The sequence below is a fragment of the Frieseomelitta varia genome, unplaced genomic scaffold (genome assembly GCF_011392965.1).
Source record: "Frieseomelitta varia isolate USP_RPSP 00005682 unplaced genomic scaffold, Fvar_1.2 scaffold_897, whole genome shotgun sequence".
Lineage (NCBI taxonomy): Eukaryota > Metazoa > Arthropoda > Insecta > Hymenoptera > Apidae > Frieseomelitta > Frieseomelitta varia.
In genome coordinates this window covers 233,109-252,412 of record NW_025110697.1, presented here as the reverse complement: position 1 = coordinate 252,412, position 19,304 = coordinate 233,109, and the positions used below count along the sequence as shown (strand labels likewise).

Here is a 19,304-nt window from a genome sequence, read left to right as displayed (position 1 = left end):
TAATCTTGAAAGAGAATTTTAATTCTGAAAACTTCAAAGTTTAAAGACTCTAAAGTTTGAAAATTTGAAGATAAATAAGTTTATTAATCCAATCTTGCTCCTTTTAAGATTTACAGATTAAAATCTAGAAAAAGAAATCCAATTCCATTCAAAGAATCAGGACGCAACCCCCAAGGTGCATAATCTGCAAGTTGCATCAGTAGTCAACCATCAGGGGGGCAGAGCTGTCGATTATAGTGTTCCCCCGCGAGCGAGGTTAGACCACCGATCCGGGGAAAGAGAGATGTACATTCAGCATACATGCATGCATATACAGGAGGCTCCACATGTCTTCCGCATCGCAAGGATTACCTAATCGCCGTTTATCCCCGATTACGGAGTAGACAGCGCATCAAAACGTTCACTCGCCGTGATTCCGTGGCAAAAGTTGGAAAGAAAAAGACAGAATCCGGGCGCTCTTACCGGGGCACGAGCCTTCATACAGGCTAGCATGTAACCCCGAACTCGTTTTCGCTGTGTCAGCTACTATAATTAGCGATAATTATGTCTGGATTAATTGAGCGTCCCGTCACGGGCCGACCTGTATACAGTGTGTTCGAAATAATGCAACTGAAATTATGAAATCAGATTAGGAAACGAATTAGCGGTCATAAATACGTCAAAGACGCATCGTTTAATGATAAACTGGTGCAAGCACGCGTGTTCTTAGGACTACCGTGAGTTTTGCGAGATTACTGGTCTCAGGGGTCATTCCTTTGTCTCTATCCTACGACCTGAAATGATTTTTTGATTTATAAGTTGGCTTCAAGTTTGAATACCTTCTAAACGAAGTAGTAATATTGTTGACTAATTGGCTATAGCTACTGGATACCTTTTTAGGAGAAGTTTATGACAGGTCCATTCAATATTAATTCTTCTTTGCATGTCTTGGATTATTCCTTGCAGTGTGGACGTAGTGTTCTATAAATATAAAGTTTCTGTGTGCGGTAATCGATTGAATATGCTTGTAACAACTGATTATGGATCCGACGAATTAGCAAGTACATCATTCCTTGAATAAAGAAATTATTAATTCCGCTTCGTGGACCTTGCCTGTCTTTTTCAATTGACTTTACACTTTTTCATTCAGTCTAAATGGATTTTGCGTGTCTCCTTTTTATCATTTTGAGTCCATTGATCAGCTGAAAATAAAACATAGATTCATCAGTCTCTATTCCAGTTTTGAAATATCCTGCTAAAAAAAAAGTGGTTAATGTAAGTGAAGATTCTTTTGATGACTCAAAAATCAAATGATGACTGGTGATTATTGTGACAATTCAATGTATCTCTTTTTTAGCACTGACCTTGCGGTTTTTACTTCTGTGGTAATTACACCGTAATTAGGAATTTCGACGGATGTAATTTTTGTGCTTGAACCACTGATTGAAAATTGATATTTTAGTCAGGCAGCTGAAAGAAGAATTAATAACAGATATATAAGGGGTTGCAGGGAAAGTGATTCCTGTGAGCTCGATCGTGTCGTAAGAATCGCCTACGTTTGGTGATTTAAGTAACTGCCGGCAATCCTGAGCGAGTAATACGCTTTACGAAACGAATATAATAGTAGAGTTGGATGACGATCATGTCATTCGACTCATACGATTATTTACCATACTATTTGGCCTCATTATTGCGATTTAACTGTTATACATGGCTCCGTATGTACATTCCATCCTTCCTCTTTTCTCCTCGAGTGGTCAAAATTTCCCAACAACACACAGAATGCATAATTAAGAAATGTTAAATTATTTTGTGTTGCAAGTCAGTTAAAAATTAGTTTGGAAGAAATTGGGAACGTACAATTTTTACAAAATATAGAAATTGAAAATAAATTTCAATTGTATAAATTCTTGAAGAACTAAGAAATTTTTGTGAATTTAACTTAACAAAATCAATAATTTAAATTTTAACCTTTCAAGTCTCAAACGTTAGACTATTTAATTTCTAGTTTCTCAAAGATTGAACCTTTGAAATTTCACATTTTTGAACATTGAGCATTCATTATTCCAAAATTTTTAATTTAAAACTTGCATGTGCCAAATTATTTTTATTCCAAGTTTTCAGACTTCAAGCCTTTTAATTTTAAACTTTCAAATTTTTGACTTTCCTAAGTGTCTTACAATTTACAAGTTCATTCAGTTTCAAAAGTACTTTCAGTATTTCTTGTAAAGACTATATTTCGTAATCTCATTAAAAAAAGAAAAACTGTGCTAAAAACCGTATAAAAGGTGTTCAATGAGGAACGAAACATTAGAAAAAGGTACTCATCGTGGGAGTAAGCGCGTCAACCCGGAGATGAGTTAATGCTTTCTGCGGAGTGAACGCGCGAAATCGTTTAGAAACTGTTTCATACGAGCAGACCAGTTGGCATCAGTCAAGAAACTTATCTGAATAGAAACAGCTCCAGATAGTTCTCCCATACTTGCAACGAGTCTTTTGTCGGGTCTGGCAATCAATCTTGACATCATGAAAAAATTCGACGTGGTCATTTTCGTAATCAGACTGCTGATGGTCTGTGCCAGTTAATAAACTTCTTATTAAGACGAGCAGAAACGCAACGGAGAGGAAGACTAACAATTATCTGGATGAAAATAGAATACCATGCCCTCTATAATCATTATATCAGTGGTTAGAATAATCGCACGCGTTCCGAGGCTGCCAACTTGGTTTGCATGTGTAACAGATGAATTAACGCCATCGTTAATCCTAAATTACTCTTTATACTATACAGATTAACTCTCAAAAAAATTGGAATTTTATATCAGGACAAATTCTTGCAACATATATTACACTTATATAAATATGATTATATCATACTTATAGTGTTAATTTATCTTCCTAATTAATTTTTCAATTTCATTTCTTTCTGCAGAGTTTTCACTTAAATCAATAAATATTTTCAACGTGAGTGTTGCTTCATTCGCAGCACGAGATTTCACATCATGTATATATTATATTTACATTTTACGACCTTACCGAGGATTGATTTCGAAGCGATCGGTGAAAAGTAGTTCTGAGAGCGGTTTTCCACACACGCTCTCCTACCAGAGAATTATAATAATCGTAATTATAATGATGTTGGAACAGTTGGAATCTTTCACTTGGAACGCCTCGTGGCGTGTTTGCAAAACGTGTTCCTTCAGTGAAGGTTTCTATTACTGTGGGGGGCTCTAGTGTTGTTTAGAATGTGTTCTGTAATTTGTCACAATGCCCTTTGGAACTGCTTCTTTTCACCCGAAATATAATCATCGCAATTGCTGTGATGATACAACTATTAGATAAAAATTTCTCTATTGTAAAAATTTATAATTGATTATGTATTCAATAAGTTCAATGAATCAGAGAATAATTATTTTTGTTCACATAGTTTTTTTCATAACAGTAGTCAACACTGACGCCTGCACGATGGCAACCACCTGCAGCGACCACTAACCCTGCATACTTTCCCAGTGTATGTACTTCCTTAAAATGACTAGAGAATATTTTGCCGAGCCAAAATTGCCGCATTTGAATTGAAAATTTCGTGCCAGATCTACCGCGTCGATCGAAAGTTCACAGGTACATCGATCACAGACATTAACAGCGACTGCGCGTTCTCTGTTCCATACCGTTGGGCTTATGACAGTGCGGAATTACAGGATTATATCTGCGCTAGATCGCACAACGGCACGATCAAATCGATATCGGGGCACACAACAGCAACGTTGTACACATCGGGGGACTTTAATTGAATCATTAAACCCCCAGGCAGCTGAAAGTGGAAAAGAAACGTACGTCAAAAGAAAAGATGTAATTAAGAAAATATTCAGCCTCAACTACAAGATGATCCTTAAAAAATACTCACGTGTATATGATCCTTAAAGATACTCATACCATAATCTTCTTTGGTGAAAGATACGAATAGCGCACAATCGTAGAATTCATTAGTGGTCATGAACGTGCAATTATACGTACAATTCAGGGGCAAATCCGATTAACTACGCGTTGATAATTTTCTGGATGAATACTTTTATATTAACCAATTCGTTTCCTGATACTTAATTCGTTACATAAGTAATAGGTCATGTTTAAGATTACATTACATCTTCCCACTGATTTATTTATGGAAATTTTTGGATGGTATGAGGAAATAAATTAGAGAATTAGCTCACTGAAGAAACATCTAATGTATTACTATTGGTCGAAGATGACTTTATATTCAGTCAATAAAAAATTGCAGTCTTTGATTAAAAGCAGTCTTTGACTAGAACAGCTAACAGTGATGTGTTTCTATTGCCAAATATTCAAATAAGGTCTTATTCTATTTGAGTGAAAGTACAGGAGAACTTGTCAATTTGTCTTCTTACTTAACTAATTCTGCAAATGATTATCAAGTAACACAAAAAGAAAAAAATTGAGCAACTTTTAGTTAAAAATATTTAATACAAGCTCAAATAGTTTACTATCAGTTTTATACCAGAAACAGAATTTTCTATTGTTAAGATTGTAATTTGTTTCATTCAAATTTTTTATATGATGCATACCTAAATGTCTCATAGAGGCATTAAAGCAAACAAGTTTTCCTTTATTTTCTGCCTTTTACCTGTTCAATCACCACGCAGCAAGCCTATTTCTTCATCCACCTTTCATTCGTCTTACAAGTTAGTAATTGGTTCAGCACATTTGAACAGTCGGACAAGATTAAAATCCTTTTTTCTCCCCGTTTTTTTCTTTTTTTCCACGTCGGATGAATCGTCTTGATATCGTAACGTTGACAAAGAGATTTACTATGGCTTGTGCAACACGAGTGGAACAATTCTATGACTTTTACATATACGTTTCAGATGATCTATAGGATTTCTTTTTATTTCTGGCAATCTCATGAAATTTTGGCTATAATTTTGTTACCTACGTCAAAAAGATATTCCTATAGATCAGGGGAGATTACAAGAAACTTTCTGTGAAAAATGCAAATATATCTTATAATAAAATGAATGAAAAAACATCATATACTAGAGAAACAAAAATTATTAATTAAACCTCAAAATTTCCATAGTGATAAAGAACTTCTTGTTGGAAATAATTAATTTGAACACCTCAAAAATATCGCAGAAGATTCTTCTAATCAAACGTTGATTCTTTTAATCAGAAGTGAAAGAAATTTTTCATAAGAAAATTTCCGAACTGTAAGAGGAATCAGAGGGTTCCTTAGGGATTGAAAAAAGGGTTTCTAAGAGATCTGCCAGCAATTGGGATCCGAGGTTCCGAGGACACCCGAATGATCCAGGCGATCGAGAAGTCACGTGTGTGAATCCAATTAAAATTTAAAGCTGTTTCAGTCATCATCAACGGGATATCTCTTCCCATGATGCATCACCGAGAGTGAAGGGAAGATGCGCTGCTCCTCTCCACCTCCCACACCCATAGCCGGTCATTCTAATACGTACTGGTTAATACGTGGATATGCAGCGCTAAGGATAAACTGTAACAAAGGGTCCGGACGGTATATAAACTCGTCCGTGGATCATCTTCTCAGTTCGCTTCGCGTCTTCGCTCATAACACCAATATGAATTACCATCAGGTAGGCTATCCTCCCGGTTATGCTTACTATCACCTTTTTGGTAAGGCGACGATATAGATACCGATTCTGGTCACCAGAATATTCTGTTAGAGCTGTTCAACCTCTCTTTGGGGAAATTGCAGTTGTAGGGTAAAATTATTCGTTGTCTTCTTCCTTTGTAGTTCAGGTATTTTGAGACTTAGAGAAATGTTGGAGATTGATGTAGCTTCAAAATTGGCAGGGGAGTTCCCTCAGTTGAAAATTTAGGATCGTTGTTAAGTCGCGTGGCCTGTTGTTGTACGTTTCTCTAATTGAAAATTAGGGTTGTCTTATCGGAAATTTTCACATGCTTGGTAGGGTGGTTGTAGTTCCCTTCAACTATTTGTAGAATTTAAGGATACTATTCGTGGTTTCATTCAATTGAAAATTTAGTGGTATTATAATTTTGTTCAATGTAATAGCTTGATAAAGAAGGTAATTCCTTTGGATCGAAAGTGAAGTCCGATAAATCAAAATTGTTAACGAAACTAATTATTTCGTGTACACAACGATTCATCATTATTATTAATTCTTGTAACTATTTTAGTAACTTTCAGCAGACGAAATTGAGAGATGTATCACAAATCTTATCATCCATGAACTAAAGTGAATTTCTGGAACTTTTTATATCAAAATGATCTACACGATGAATCTTGGTATTGAAAAGTCGCCAAAAATTCAGATTATTAGAAATTTCAGTAATTCGAAGCTCTCGACTAGAAGTATATGCAGTCAAAATACGTAGAATTGTCTTTTCATTCCAATTTATAATTTTCCAGTCCAATGTTATTACTTGTGCACCGAATCAAATGGTACACCTTCGCTTCAGTTCGCTTCCTCCTCAACGTGTCTCAATAAATGTACAAAAGGAAAAGGAGACACGCTCGTCTCCTAGTAATCATCCCTGATTTCAGTGGAACATTAATTCTGCCATTGGTAAATCATTGGTACGCGATATTTCAAGCTTTCTATTGAACTCGGCGTTTGCGTTTTCTACAATTCTTTTTGTCGCCGGTACTAATGACGTCTAGTGTTGAAACCAGATAATCGGCTCATCGTGTGTGTCGTTATTAATCCTGTTCCAGGAGAGAAATAGCTTCCTCCTGACCAGTCGCATCGTGCAATTGTAAACATCATCCTTTTGACTCAACAAATATTTTGTAAATGTTTCTTCGTTTCTTGGGTGAATTTGAATTGACGAATGTATTAACAGCCTTTGTTATACTCCTGCGTATAATTAGACAAATAGTTGAATCTGATTTTATAAATAATCCATTTTTGTTGTTTCGTTGTTGGTAATAATAATATTAAACTTGTAATAATTGTTGAATGTAATATTAAACTTGTAATAATTGTTGAATGTAATAGCTTTTTGATTAGCTTGCTCCATAAGTAATTCAAGAGTAGATGTATTAAATTTAAGAATATGTTATTGTCTGTAATTTTTGACTACTTGTAAATGATTACTACTGATGAAAATGTAATTAAGTGTTTGAGAAATTTGACATTAGCTTGAATTAGTTTGAGTTGGGAGATTAATCGAGAAATTTCTCTAGATTTTTAAGATTTTGAAGGATCTACCAGAACCTTAATTTAAATCGTTGAAATTTTCTCAATTACAATTAGAACTGTTGTTACAAGATATCAATTGAAAAAATTCTGTTCCAAGATCTCTAATAAAACAATTTCCACAAATAAATTTTACAAATGTAAAGATCTTAATATTCGTTAATATTATTATTATTATTGTTATTTTTCGGACGTTAAATATTTTTCAACCTTACATTTTACTAATATATATGTTAAAAAGAAGATTTAAATCTTATTTCAGTTGACGAAAGCGCTGTTGCTGCTATCGTGTTTTGCTAGTGATGTACTCGCTGGATTGCTACCGGGTGGTAGCCCCGGTGGAAGTGGTTACCAGTACAACAGACCAGGTGGATTCGGTGGTCCAGGAGATTTAGGAGGTTTCAGAGGGAGACCCTCAACCTTGTACGGAGCTCCAGGAACCTTGGACCTTAATGTTGGACGTTCTTCTGGCACTTATGGAGCTCCAGGAACTTTGGATCTTAATGCTGGACGTCCCTCTGGCACTTATGGAGCTCCAGGAACTTTGGACCTTAATGTTGGACGTACCTCCAGCACTTATGGAGCTCCTGGATTTGCTGATGCTCGTGATTTAAGCTACCAAGGTGGTGGAGGACAGGGTGGTTATAATCGTGACTATGGAAGAGTGCGTTTGACACATTTTAAATTTTAATAGACTAAGGAATACTCATTAAAAAAAAAAAAGTAATGAATAATACTTTAGTTTTTGTAGCTTAAACCATACAGCTTCCAATGCCCATTAAAAACTAATGAGTACCATTTTACTTTTTATAGCCACAACCATACAGCTTCCAGTATGAGGTATATGATCCTCCTAGTGGTAACGATTACTCTCAACGCGAGAGCAGCGATGGTAATGTGGTGCAAGGAGAGTACAGAGTGCTGTTACCTGACTCGAGGACACAAATCGTGAAATACATGGCGGATGATGCAAATGGATATACTGCTGATGTTCAGTACGAAGGACAGGCTCAATTTTCTCGAGGAGGTATTGGAAGTGGAGGTGGAGCTTATGGAGCACCCTCTGGAGTTTACGGAGCACCCTCTGGAACTTATGGAGCACCTGGAGGTACAGGAGGATTTCAGGGTGGTTATCAAGGAGGTAAATATAATTTTAATTGTACTTGTACTGTGCGGTACATAGTTTACCAAATATTCTACCAAAAATTTTAAAAATTCTAACCATTGTTAGAAAATATTATCTACCATAAAAGTAAACAAAATTTAGAAAATTTTCTACAATTTCATATATTGTATAGACCCTTGAGAAAATTTAAAGATACTTCAAAACTAAATATTTCTATATATATTTATATATGCATGATCAGCAATCCATGTGATGCAGTAACGGAAAATTGTATAGGGGGTGCCATCTGTAGGAACATCGTGGAATTAATATATTGTCTTTACAATGATAATTTACCATTTCTTATATTTTCAAAAAGTTTTACACAAACTGACAGTGCACAAATCAGTAAAATTGCACTTCTTTCAAATAATAATTGAGACATTTTGTTATTTGGAAAGTAAATTCATTGATAGAAGTGTACATATAGAATCCACTAAAGTAGATTAACTTGTTCATCATTTAAATTTTTACCATATAATCATATAGTACATGTAATATTATATTACATACATATATACAATATTATATTACAACATATATTACTTACTATATAAAATTTAATATTTCTTCCTTGTTATTTAAAAATTGCCATTTCGAGTAATGAACAAATTCCGCAGCAGGTCTCATCGGAGCCGGAGCTAGCAATCAGTACCTACCACCACGTAACAATTATCGGAAATGAATTGGTCGTCATAAAAGAAATGAAGAAAGAAAAAAGAAGAAAAAAAAGAAAAACCTGATAAATCTCCCGAACGCTCGGTGACAACCATTACAGACCTCCCTCGTTTTTACAGTTTTTATTTTTTATTTCTTAATACTACACTCGATATATTTACACCACTCCAGTCACATGCACATTTGCGTATAATCACCCTCACTGGTATTTAACGACATATATAATTATGTATCGATTAGGATAATTTAATGATTCCCCTCTCTTTTTTTTTTAACGCACGTCCCGTACATCACGTGTGTAGTTATTACTTTTTTACATACTATATATATAATATATATACATATACTTTTATACTTTGTACATGGTAATTTCTTTTTGTATTATCAAACAAAGTACGCTTGTACTTTCTGCTAAGCGGTCGTCGAACTTATTATATATCTTATTATACCTTGTGTATGTATTTATACGAGCTTAACGTAATACACGAATGAAGTATTCCTCCTATTTAATTGTAGTAGCTCCTGTAACCCCCCCTAAAACTTTCACAAAATCAATCAATTATTGATACTAATTAATAATTAATATTAATTGAGGTACGTCACAATTCGATATTTTTTGTGCAAAAACTTCACCAATCACGCGCGTAACGTCATTATGAGCACGCACAGTACACAGTTGCATTTAAAAAAAAATGAATAAATAAAAAAATAAAAAAAAACAATTAAAAATTAATAACAAAAAAATAATAATAGAAAAAAATTTCGTGATGGAGGAAACAATGTTCATGGAGTGTTTCAACGTTTTCTCCATCTACCGGACGTTTCGTTACACTACTCAAATTTTGTTGAACTAGTGTCAAACGAAATTTTTTCTATTATTTTTTTTAAACGTTATTATTAATTTTTAATGGGTTTTTTTTATTTTTTTGATTTATTCATTTTTTTTAAATGCAATTGTGTACTGTACATGCGTATACTGACCTGCTCATAATAACGTTACGCGCGATTGGCTGCATTCGTATTGTGTTAAACTAATGCCGAACGATATTTCTTCTAATATTATTCTTCTAATATTTTTTCAACGTTATTAATTATTAACTATTCTTTTTTTAATGCAATTGTACAGTCTGCGCATACTGACCAGCGCATAATGGCGGCGCGATTGCTGATTGGTCGCAACCGGCGCTCGGGCCAGGGGGCGTCCACCGAAGCGAAAGTTTCTCGCTAGTAAAATTGATATCTTGAGTGTATAAAAAACGTTTTAAAAGTCAAATCAGCATCGCTTCTCGGCCTGATGGCTAAGATCAAAGTGTAGTATCTGTTCTTATCAGCTTAATATCTGATACACCCTCCATAGGAGGGTAAGAATATTAGCCTGATTTTTGGAAATTGGCAGAGGTTTTGGAGCTTGCTCCACCTCTGCTCTGGGTTTACCCGGCATTGCAGTGCCGCTGGGAGAGGCCCACATAAACTATTAAGAAACAGAATTGTAGGAGTAGCTTTAAAAAGTACTTTAAAAATCGTTAAAAAAAGTTTGAGTCGGAAATATTAATACGTTTACCCTTTGGTCAAAAGCTCAAAATTTCCGGTTTCCGTTGAGGTGCGCCCGACGCTCATTTTAAAACGGGTGTGTGATTATGGTGTTTTAAAAAGTAGTTCATATACTTTCTGAAACAAATACTACTAATTCCTCATTTTCTGTGGCATTTTTACATGTCACGGGTGCGAAAAAAGCAAACGCAGTTGACAGATGTTTCGAAAATTTTGCAAATTCCAACGTCTCTGTGAACACTGAAAAATTATTTTCCAGACTAAAGTCCACCATAGAGTTGAAAATTGAAGTTTGCTTTTTACAACGACCCCTTGAAACCTTATGTACGACTTTTTGTTACCGTTTTATTCGTCTTTGAATGCGTATTAACACGCCCGACCCTCCGGGTCGGGCGTGACACTCCACATTCAAAGACGAATAAAACGGTAACAAAAAGTCGTACATAAGGTTTCAAGGGGTCGTTGTAAAAAGCAAACTTCAATTTTCAACTCTATGGTGGACTTTAGTCTGGAAAATAATTTTTCAGTGTTCACAGAGACGTTGGAATTTGCAAAATTTTCGAAACATCTGTCAACTGCGTTTGCTTTTTTCGCACCCGTGACATGTAAAAATGCCACAGAAAATGAGGAATTAGTAGTATTTGTTTCAGAAAGTATATGAACTACTTTTTAAAACACCATAATCACACACCCGTTTTAAAATGAGCGTCGGGCGCACACCTCAACGGAAACCGGAAATTTTGAGCTTTTGACCAGAGGGTAAACGTATTAATATTTCCGGCTCAAACTTTTTTTAACGATTTTTAAAGTACTTTTTAAAACTACTCCTACAATTCTGTTTCTTAATAGTTTACGTGGGCCTCTCCCAGCGGCACTGCAATGCCGGGTAAACCCAGAGCAGAGGTGGAGCAAGCTCCAAAACCTCTGCAAATTTGCAAAAATCAGGCTAATATTCTTAACCCTCCCATGGAGATGGTCAACTCTGTGGTGGACTTTAGTCTGGAAAATAATTTTTCAGTGTTCATAGAGACGTTGGAATTTGCAAAATTTTCGAAACATCTGCGTTTACTTACGCACCTGTGACGTTTTTCTTTTTTCTTTTTTTTTTAAATATTGTAGAAAAAGAAGTGACAGGAAGTAATAATGAGACTAAATAACAGAGACTTTGTGCTTTATACCCTAATTCCACGCTATTGTGCTCATTTCAAGCGGCATGAATCTGTCATTGCTCATTATAGCTCATACTTTGTTATGGAGGTTCACTGCTTTAAATAAATATATTCGCAGAAAAAATGCTAATAAAGAAGATTAATTTGTGACTCTCTGCACTTATATTTGCCTGTTTGGAACTCTGACTTTTTTTTTACATTATGTACTTTATATTGAACTTTGAGCTGAATACTATGATTCCTCACGTGTTTCGTCTTCAATTTTTAGGTAAATTGTCACATCTTGAAACGAGTTCGACAACTGTTTAATACTGTTACACTTGACTCATTTTATTTGTTAATGGCTAATCATTTATGGACCTATTCTATTTAAAAATGTCTGGCCACGTATGAGCCGTTACTACTTGAGTATGGATAACCACACACGGTCCTATTCTACTTGAAATGTCTGACTGCTCACGGACCTATTCTACTTAATTTTCTGGCCACTTAAGGGCTCATTCTACTTACAACGTCCGGCCATGTACGGACTCATTCTACTCGCGAGTGGAGCCGTTAAGGAACCGAAAGTTGATATCACAACTGTCTTCAACTTCTGTAAATCGTGCACAAGTATTTACGTCTTACGAATCGAAAAGAAATATCATCCTCAAGAATTCTTAACAGTTGACAGAATAACTAATGAAACATTAAACATGCAGATTTTCAGGGTGATACACATTTCACTACTCGAAAGTAATACTAAACGTCAATTACTTTCTGAATAATCACTTTTATTTTTGATCCTTATCAATATTAAACAACGTAGTTACGTAAGGGTATATATATTACATGGAAAATTCTGTCCTCCTAGTGCGCATATATCTTCCCAAGACACCACGTTTTTTTTCCCCGAGAGAAGAAAAAAAAAAAAAACAAAGGAATTCGTGACTCGATAATTACACGGATTCACACATTCTCCAATCACGTTCTCGTTATTTTCTCCTGTCCTTTTCAACTCATCCACGTTGGAAGGAACGTAGCGATCAATCGTCACGTAACTTCTACATTTTCAAGCTCGGAGAAGGATCGAAGAGACTACAAAAGAAATTACAGCAGCGACGAGGGAAATTTGTTTTTCCCATTTTTCATTGTATATATAAAAAAAAAAGAAGAAACTTCTTCGAGCACTTTCTTCACATTTGTTTCGTTTCAGGATCCTTCTCCGTTCCTTCCGCAAGAAACGTGCCCCCAACCTCGGCACAGTAAAGTATATCAAACGTACAATACTATAAAACGTCGAGTGTGTTCAACAAAAGGATAAAACATTGTCGTTCGAATTCGTCCAGAGTGTCACGCTTAATACGATGCACATCAAACAAGCTAACCCTACACTTCCGTGTGAAGGACACACCGGATAAGTAGCCTGAAAAGCGAGTTTCCATCGATATCTCTTCGTTCTCAAGCGAGAATTTCGCTCGTCCGGCGATTGAAAGAAGAGAAATCAACGAAACGAACATAATCTCGGTAAAGTGATCTCAAAACGAGATCTTCTTGGGTGAAAGGAGGGAATTCTGTATAGAATTTAGGTTTGCAGAGGAAGAAACCGAAACAGGGGATGGGGGGAGGAGGGGCGATTGAAACTGGTCTCTCCCTCGTGAGAATCGCGCCTCACGATTCGCAGCAAACGAGAAAAAGAAGCGAACGTTTTATTTCAATTGACGCACACCGTTCCTCTCTCACTCGCTCAAAACGCGTTGGAAGATAATTCACGCCGCAAGGTTGCAACTCTCTCTCCTTGACCACGCTTCGTCGTTCTTTCTTCGTGTTCGTCGCGGCAATTTCACCGCAATTTCGAAGCACGCTTGTTCGAGCACGGTGCTGGATGAGCCTAAGTAACCTAACGTTCGAGTTCTACTCGGGATAATGATTCTCTCTCTCTCTCTCTCTCTCTCTCTCTCTCTCTCTCTCTCTCTCACTCTCTCTCTCTCTTCGTCTTCATTTCACTCGCGACAGAACGACCAGAAGAGAAGTTCTGAACGACACGTCGTTCTTCTTCTTTTTTTTTTTTTTTTTTACATTGGATAATTGCACAGTTACACGAAAAAGATCTCTTATCCCCCTGAAATGAAAAAGAAAAAAAGCTTTCGATCGACTTGACGGGAATTTCTGGTAGTCTCGTTCCGTCTCTTCTTTTTTTCATTTTGCGTATTTTGTCAAAAAATATGAATCTCTTTCTCTTTCTAGGGACACACGAAGTTCGGTAGGAAGATGTTTCGAGGTTCATCGAGCAGCCATTTATATATGTCGCAGTAGGCCATTTCCTCCTATCTAAAAATTTGAAAGGCTAACTAAAGAGAAGCTAAATGGGAGCAAAGTGCCGCGTCGAGATTCCGCTTTCGTCGCGATGTTCCTTTCTTCCACGCTGGTTCCGTTACAAAAGGGATTCCCCATGAGAATTCTTTCTCATTCTACAAGAAAACGAATGAAATACGAAAGATATTCTGATATGTTTCTATTTTCTTCTTTTTTTTCCCCATTTTCTCTTCTCTTTTTTTTTTGTTTTTTTTTTCTTTCTTTTGTTTTCAGTTCGAATTATTTCACTATGTCTTGCCTCTAACGATTCAGGGACGTTCTAAGTGGATATATGCAGGCACTCTTCTTTCACAAAATGGAACCTTTCTTTCTTCTTCGAACACCCTGCCCAGGTCTACGTAGTTCCTTTTGTGAATCAATAATCACGTTACGATTTGTAATCTTACGATCTTCAAACGAGTACCAATAACCATCAGCTATTTTTTTTTTTTCTTTTTTCATATCGAAAGAACTCTTTTACATTCTTTACAATTCTTCTAGTATGATGATAAACCACAATGATGAACCATACACGGAGTTACCGACTTAAACTGAAGACTACTACTGTCTACAAGCGATATGAACTGGATTTAAATCAGATTCTGTTAATAACGATGTCTGGAGGAATATTAAACGTGCCTCTAGAGATTACAAGTATTTCGAAGTTACTGATACTCGTTCAAAAAAAAAAAAAAAAAAAACTATCGGGAATGTTCAGAGATTGCTAATCAGTATTGAATAAGCGGATATCTGGAACGACGATCACCGCTCGACTTAAAATCGAAGCATATAGGGGATGAAGAATACAGTTTCCCCTGGCTATGCTACTAGAAGATTCTCTCTTAATCGATGTCCTTTTCTTCTCGTCGACTAGGTATCTTGAAACGTACAGTTGTACTTTCCTTCAAATAAATTTCTTTGGACAACCTAAACAGTAAGAAAGTTATGATGTATTGTGGTTGGAGTTAGAATTGAAAAATACTGTTCGTTATTTTTTCTTCATCCCCGATGAGCTTCCAAATGGCGACGTTATAGGGGTGAGAACTCAAAAAAGTTCTAAGACAGCAGCCTCAATCTTGGATTGACTGATCGGGCCTATATATAATCGATCGTCACGCATAGAAAGTATATCCCGTCATATATATATATATATATATATATATATATATATGATACATATATATATATAATATAATATAATATAATATATATATATATTAGAAAATTTTTTGTTAACAGACGCATTAATACTTAAAGATAAATATTTAGATCAATCTCTCTCACTCTACCGCAACATTTTCTCCCACTCTTGCGCTCTGCTTCCTCGGTCATTCGTTCTACTACCAAAATTTCACGGCTTTTTTTTTTCTTATCTCCCTCGAAAAGGTGCAGACTGATATGTGAGAAGATCACTGATCGATATGTAGATCCGATATGGAGATCCGAGAATAGAATAAATGGAGAGACGTAAATTTCCCAGGCTGCTCCCTGTAGCTGTCTTCCTTCAGTTCCTAATTGCTCGCTCGTTTTCCCTTTGGTTTTCCATTCTTCCATCTGTCCGTTTCCTCAGTTTCTCATTCTTTCAATTTCTCAATTTTCTCTTCTCGTTTTGCTTTTCTGTCATTCAGTCCCGCAAGTTCTCCATTTCGCAATTTCTTCCTCAGCTCTCCCTTCTTCATTTCCCAACTTTTCCATTCGCTCAAGTTTCTCATTTCCAAGCCCTTCTGCTCAATTTTTCAATTCTCTCATTTGTCAATCCTTTCAGTAACTGATTTATTTATTTAACCAGCATTTTCCATTTGCTTCACTCCTTGACATCTTTGACTTTTCCCCTTTTCTCCAGCTTCCAATTTGCTTATTTACCAGACTGCCAATGTCAACTCTTCATTTCTTAATTTTTCCTTTCTATTTTCTACACAGTTTAGTACCTTTCTCTAACGTCTTCCCTCTGTTTAGTTAAATTGCATCGTCTTCCCTTGCTCTCATCACACTGTTCTTCATTCATCATGTCATTCTTCAAATTTGTTTCTCATATCCCTCTCTTCTGTTTCCTATAACGAAGCGATAAATACAATCATCGAATGGACGTTTAAGATAGTCTCTTCTCTGTCAACTTTCAAAACAAACGAACCTAAGATTGTCGTTAATATATCGATTAGTAACAATCACAACTTTTACTCTAAAACACAAGATGCGTAAAATCTTTGATAAATAATAACAATCGAGTGGTCAACAGTCGTTGTAGGAACTTGTCTTTGTTAGAACTGGACGTTCGCTATTGAACAACATTTTACAATCAAACAGATAGCTACTAGTTTCTTGTGGCATTCCCACAGCAGAAGCTCACAGAAGTGAGAATTTGTTATCAGTTCCAAACCTCATCAATAAAATTTCCAATCCATGTATTTTCCAGTGGTTTAATTAATTTGCCTGTTTGTTAGTAGCAACCCCCTGCAACTCTTAAGAATCTCTGGCCAATGATCTTTAGTTGAATATGACCAATGTAGACACGACTTGACGTCGCAATTCAAGTTTAATACAAGATAAGTTTAAGAGTCCTCCTCAAAAATTATAATCGTACAATTGTAAGCATTCTTTGAGACTGGGAAAGACTAGATTTAGGCAAGATTCAGTTTCCTCGTTATTTCTCGTTTCTTCATCCTCCTTTATCATTTTATTTCTTTCGTTTTCTGCTTCTCTTTACACTTTCTTCAACTTTTTCTTCTCTTTGCACTTTACTCAACTCTCAGAAACTCAAAGAAAGTTTCTCTGTTACCATCACTTTGTTCTTTAATTCTTTTCTCATCCTCTCTTTTTCACACACACACACAATCTCTCTCTCTTTCTCTCTCATTCTTCCCTCTTTTTCTCTTCCTCAATGTATCTTATAGCAATTAAAATGCTCCCTTGGAAAACACAAGTGTCGTTTTACACCTAGAAATGCTAATAATCTCGGTCAAACTCAAGTTTCAGGATACATCGAATTTCTGACTATTTCAATAACGACAGCAGTCTTTGAAGAGTGAAGTCGTCCAAGAATATCAGTTTTGAAAACACTGTATCATGACGATGAGACTCTACCGATCAAAGTTTGTAATAAACAAATTGTGTAATGTGCATGGGTTTTTATATACGCGTGAATTTAAAAATAGTGTTGAACACAATATTTTTGAATTGTAGTCCAGTCGACAACTATCTTATGTTATAAACAGACTCAGAGATCCGATGTGCCCCAAAACAATCACTGTCTCTTTCTCTCTCTCTTCCTAGCCCTTTTTCCGTTTTTCTTTCTCTCTTCCTTCGTGATTCCGCCTTTGACAGCTTTGCCTCTCATTCTCTCGTTCTCTCAAACTCTCCCGCGCGCGCGTTTGCTCTCTCTCTCTCTCTCTCTCTCACTTTTATACAACTAGGATAATAAATATTGCCGCGAAAATTATTTGCTACATTCGTCCCAAACAGTAGTCAACAAGTTCGCCCATCGGAGACTCGCGGTTTCGCCTTTTTTATTTTTACTATCTTCAATTGTTTTTTTTTCGTTTCACATATATTTTTTTTTTAATTCAGGAAGGATCGTGAAGAGATGTTCAGTGCTCGGCGATCGATTAGGATGGATTTGGAAATTGACGTTTCTCAGAGTGGAGAAGTGAAATTAGTAAGGGAAGCTCAGAATTTCGAAGCAGCACCTCCTGCTCAATCGTCGAGCACTCATTAAGTTCTTATCCTCTTAAAAAGAAAAAACAAAAAAAAGAAAAAGAAGAAGAAAAAGGAAATGCAATTCGTGGGATTCCTCGTCGAATTCTTCACAGAAGAAATAAATAACTTTAAGATTATTATACTCTGTATCGAGAAGAATATCCTACAAACGCCGTTGAAAGAACGGCTCCGAAGAAATACAAGTGTATCTCTTCTCTTTCAATCACTGATATCTAAGGAACTTTTAAATAATATTCACATCTAACACATTTGTCTCAGTCATTCAAAATCAACAAAATTCTAGAAATTAGAGACAGTAATAAAAGCTATATGCATCAGTTCTCTATTGTTCGTGCAGTATCTCAACTTTAAAAAAAAAAAAAAAGAGAAAACTCTGCTTGAAAATCAGCTATTTAACTTATTCACATCAATTATTCTATCCTCAAAATCAACTTCTTGAAAATCAGCTATTTAACTTATTCACATCAATCATTCTATCCTCAAACAAAACAAATCAACAACTGTAACACATTTACCAAATATCTAATCTAAATCTCGCCTAACTAAAAGTCACAAATGAACAGTCTCGCGAGTATTAACTCCATGACCTCTCTTCTTGCCTCTATAATCATTCAAAGGCCATTGTCCACCGCGAGTTCCGAAAGGGTCGGTTTTTTTTTCTCTTTTTCTTTTTTTCTTTTACGCCGATGAACGCACGATGCCGGTCAGGCTCGCATAATAATTTTTATCTTGATATCATCAAATATATATATTTATATCGGCGCTGGTGGTCGTTCAATCGTCCCAGGTGGGGAAGGCCTCCTGCTCGACGAACAACGACGATTGCCCGGCGGTTGCCGGCCTCTGGCTTGGTGTTCCACCGAAGTTCGTGCTGCCAAACACAGGCTGTCCGAACGCATCCAGCTGCTGGCCCTCGTAGATACTGCGATCGGTCGTCGTGTACGACGGATGCGTTTGTTGCGGTTGTTGTTTCTGCGTATCCGTCACTGTCAGCTCGATATTCCCGGCTGACACCGTCTCCTCGAGGTTATCCGAGGTGTTTCCCTCTTCCAGACTGCTGTGCTTAATGCCGTAGTAGAAGTACATGATGAAACCTACGATTGATTTTAAGTGTTAGTTTCAAGACTGATAGTCCAATGTCAACTGACAGATGTTGTTGAAGAAATCAGAGAAAAGAATTTAGTAATTTCGTTGTTATATTTCAAATACCTCAGTGTACAAACTAACTGTCTGATAGAAATATAATGTTGGAATTCTATTAGCTCTTTCTGCAAGCTTCTGAACTAAGTGTGAGGAATAAATTCGCAGATCAAATTTACCGAGGATCATCCAGAGAGTGAATCTGACGAGAGTCAGGATGCTCAGCTTAAAGATGAGGTATATGTTTACGGTGACGGCAATTGCAGGTACGAATGGGAGTCCCGGTGTCATGAACATCATGCTATTTCTAGAAGGATAAGATCCAATTTTAAAACGAAACGGGTGAGTGAACTTTGGTTTAAATGA

The 19,304-nt window shown here is 36.2% G+C and overlaps 2 protein-coding genes, 1 long non-coding RNA gene and 2 other non-coding genes across 8 annotated transcripts in view; 2 read left to right on the top strand and 3 right to left on the bottom strand.

The window, feature by feature from the left end:
* Nucleotides 1–147: 147 nt before the first annotated feature.
* Nucleotides 148–1,116, bottom strand: LOC122537249. Its single transcript, XR_006308588.1, has 3 exons — nucleotides 872–1,116; nucleotides 716–773; nucleotides 148–580 (listed from the first exon to the last, which is right to left on the bottom strand). It is a non-coding gene; the product is annotated as an uncharacterized LOC122537249 (long non-coding RNA).
* Nucleotides 1,117–5,373: 4,257 nt separating this feature from the next.
* Nucleotides 5,374–9,535, top strand: LOC122537250 (pro-resilin-like). Of its 2 annotated transcripts, none has more exons than XM_043670276.1 (4): nucleotides 5,374–5,600; nucleotides 7,450–7,851; nucleotides 8,001–8,328; nucleotides 8,976–9,535. In XM_043670276.1, the coding sequence occupies exons 1-4, from the start codon at nucleotides 5,412–5,414 to the stop codon at nucleotides 9,035–9,037; spliced, it is 981 nt and encodes a 326-aa protein (XP_043526211.1). In that variant the 5' UTR covers nucleotides 5,374–5,411; the 3' UTR covers nucleotides 9,038–9,535. The 2 variants fall into 2 exon arrangements, with proteins under 2 accessions (XP_043526211.1, XP_043526210.1); XM_043670275.1 differs by having other exon boundaries at nucleotides 8,973–9,535.
* Nucleotides 9,536–10,308: 773 nt separating this feature from the next.
* On the top strand, nucleotides 10,309–10,501 carry LOC122537261. Its single transcript, XR_006308592.1, has one exon. It is a non-coding gene; the product is annotated as a U2 spliceosomal RNA (small nuclear RNA).
* A 929-nt stretch (nucleotides 10,502–11,430) lies between these two features.
* LOC122537262 lies at nucleotides 11,431–11,555 on the bottom strand. Its single transcript, XR_006308593.1, has one exon. It is a non-coding gene; the product is annotated as a U2 spliceosomal RNA (small nuclear RNA).
* Nucleotides 11,556–14,311: 2,756 nt separating this feature from the next.
* Nucleotides 14,312–19,304, bottom strand: part of LOC122537251 (probable cationic amino acid transporter) — a 61,581-nt gene continuing 56,588 nt past the window's right edge. For all 3 annotated transcript variants that reach the window (XM_043670278.1, XM_043670279.1, XM_043670280.1), the window contains exons 13-14: nucleotides 19,118–19,245; nucleotides 14,312–18,892 (exon numbers count right to left, since the gene is read on the bottom strand). In XM_043670278.1, coding sequence (XP_043526213.1) covers nucleotides 18,573–18,892; nucleotides 19,118–19,245 — 448 coding nt within the window. In that variant the 3' untranslated portion in view covers nucleotides 14,312–18,572. The remainder of the gene's footprint in view (nucleotides 18,893–19,117; nucleotides 19,246–19,304) is intronic.

What these genes read in the sequence shown, in the direction of transcription:
- LOC122537250 (XM_043670275.1), top strand. Translation starts at nt 5,412, where the DNA reads ATGCGCTGCTCCTCTCCACCTCCCACACCCATAGCCGGTCATTCTAAT. An exon ending in CCAATATGAATTACCATCAG is followed by an intron (nt 5,601 to 7,449) that starts GTAGGCTATCCT and finishes ATCTTATTTCAG; the next exon opens with TTGACGAAAGCGCTGTTGCT. An exon ending in ATAATCGTGACTATGGAAGA is followed by an intron (nt 7,852 to 8,000) that starts GTGCGTTTGACA and finishes TACTTTTTATAG; the next exon opens with CCACAACCATACAGCTTCCA.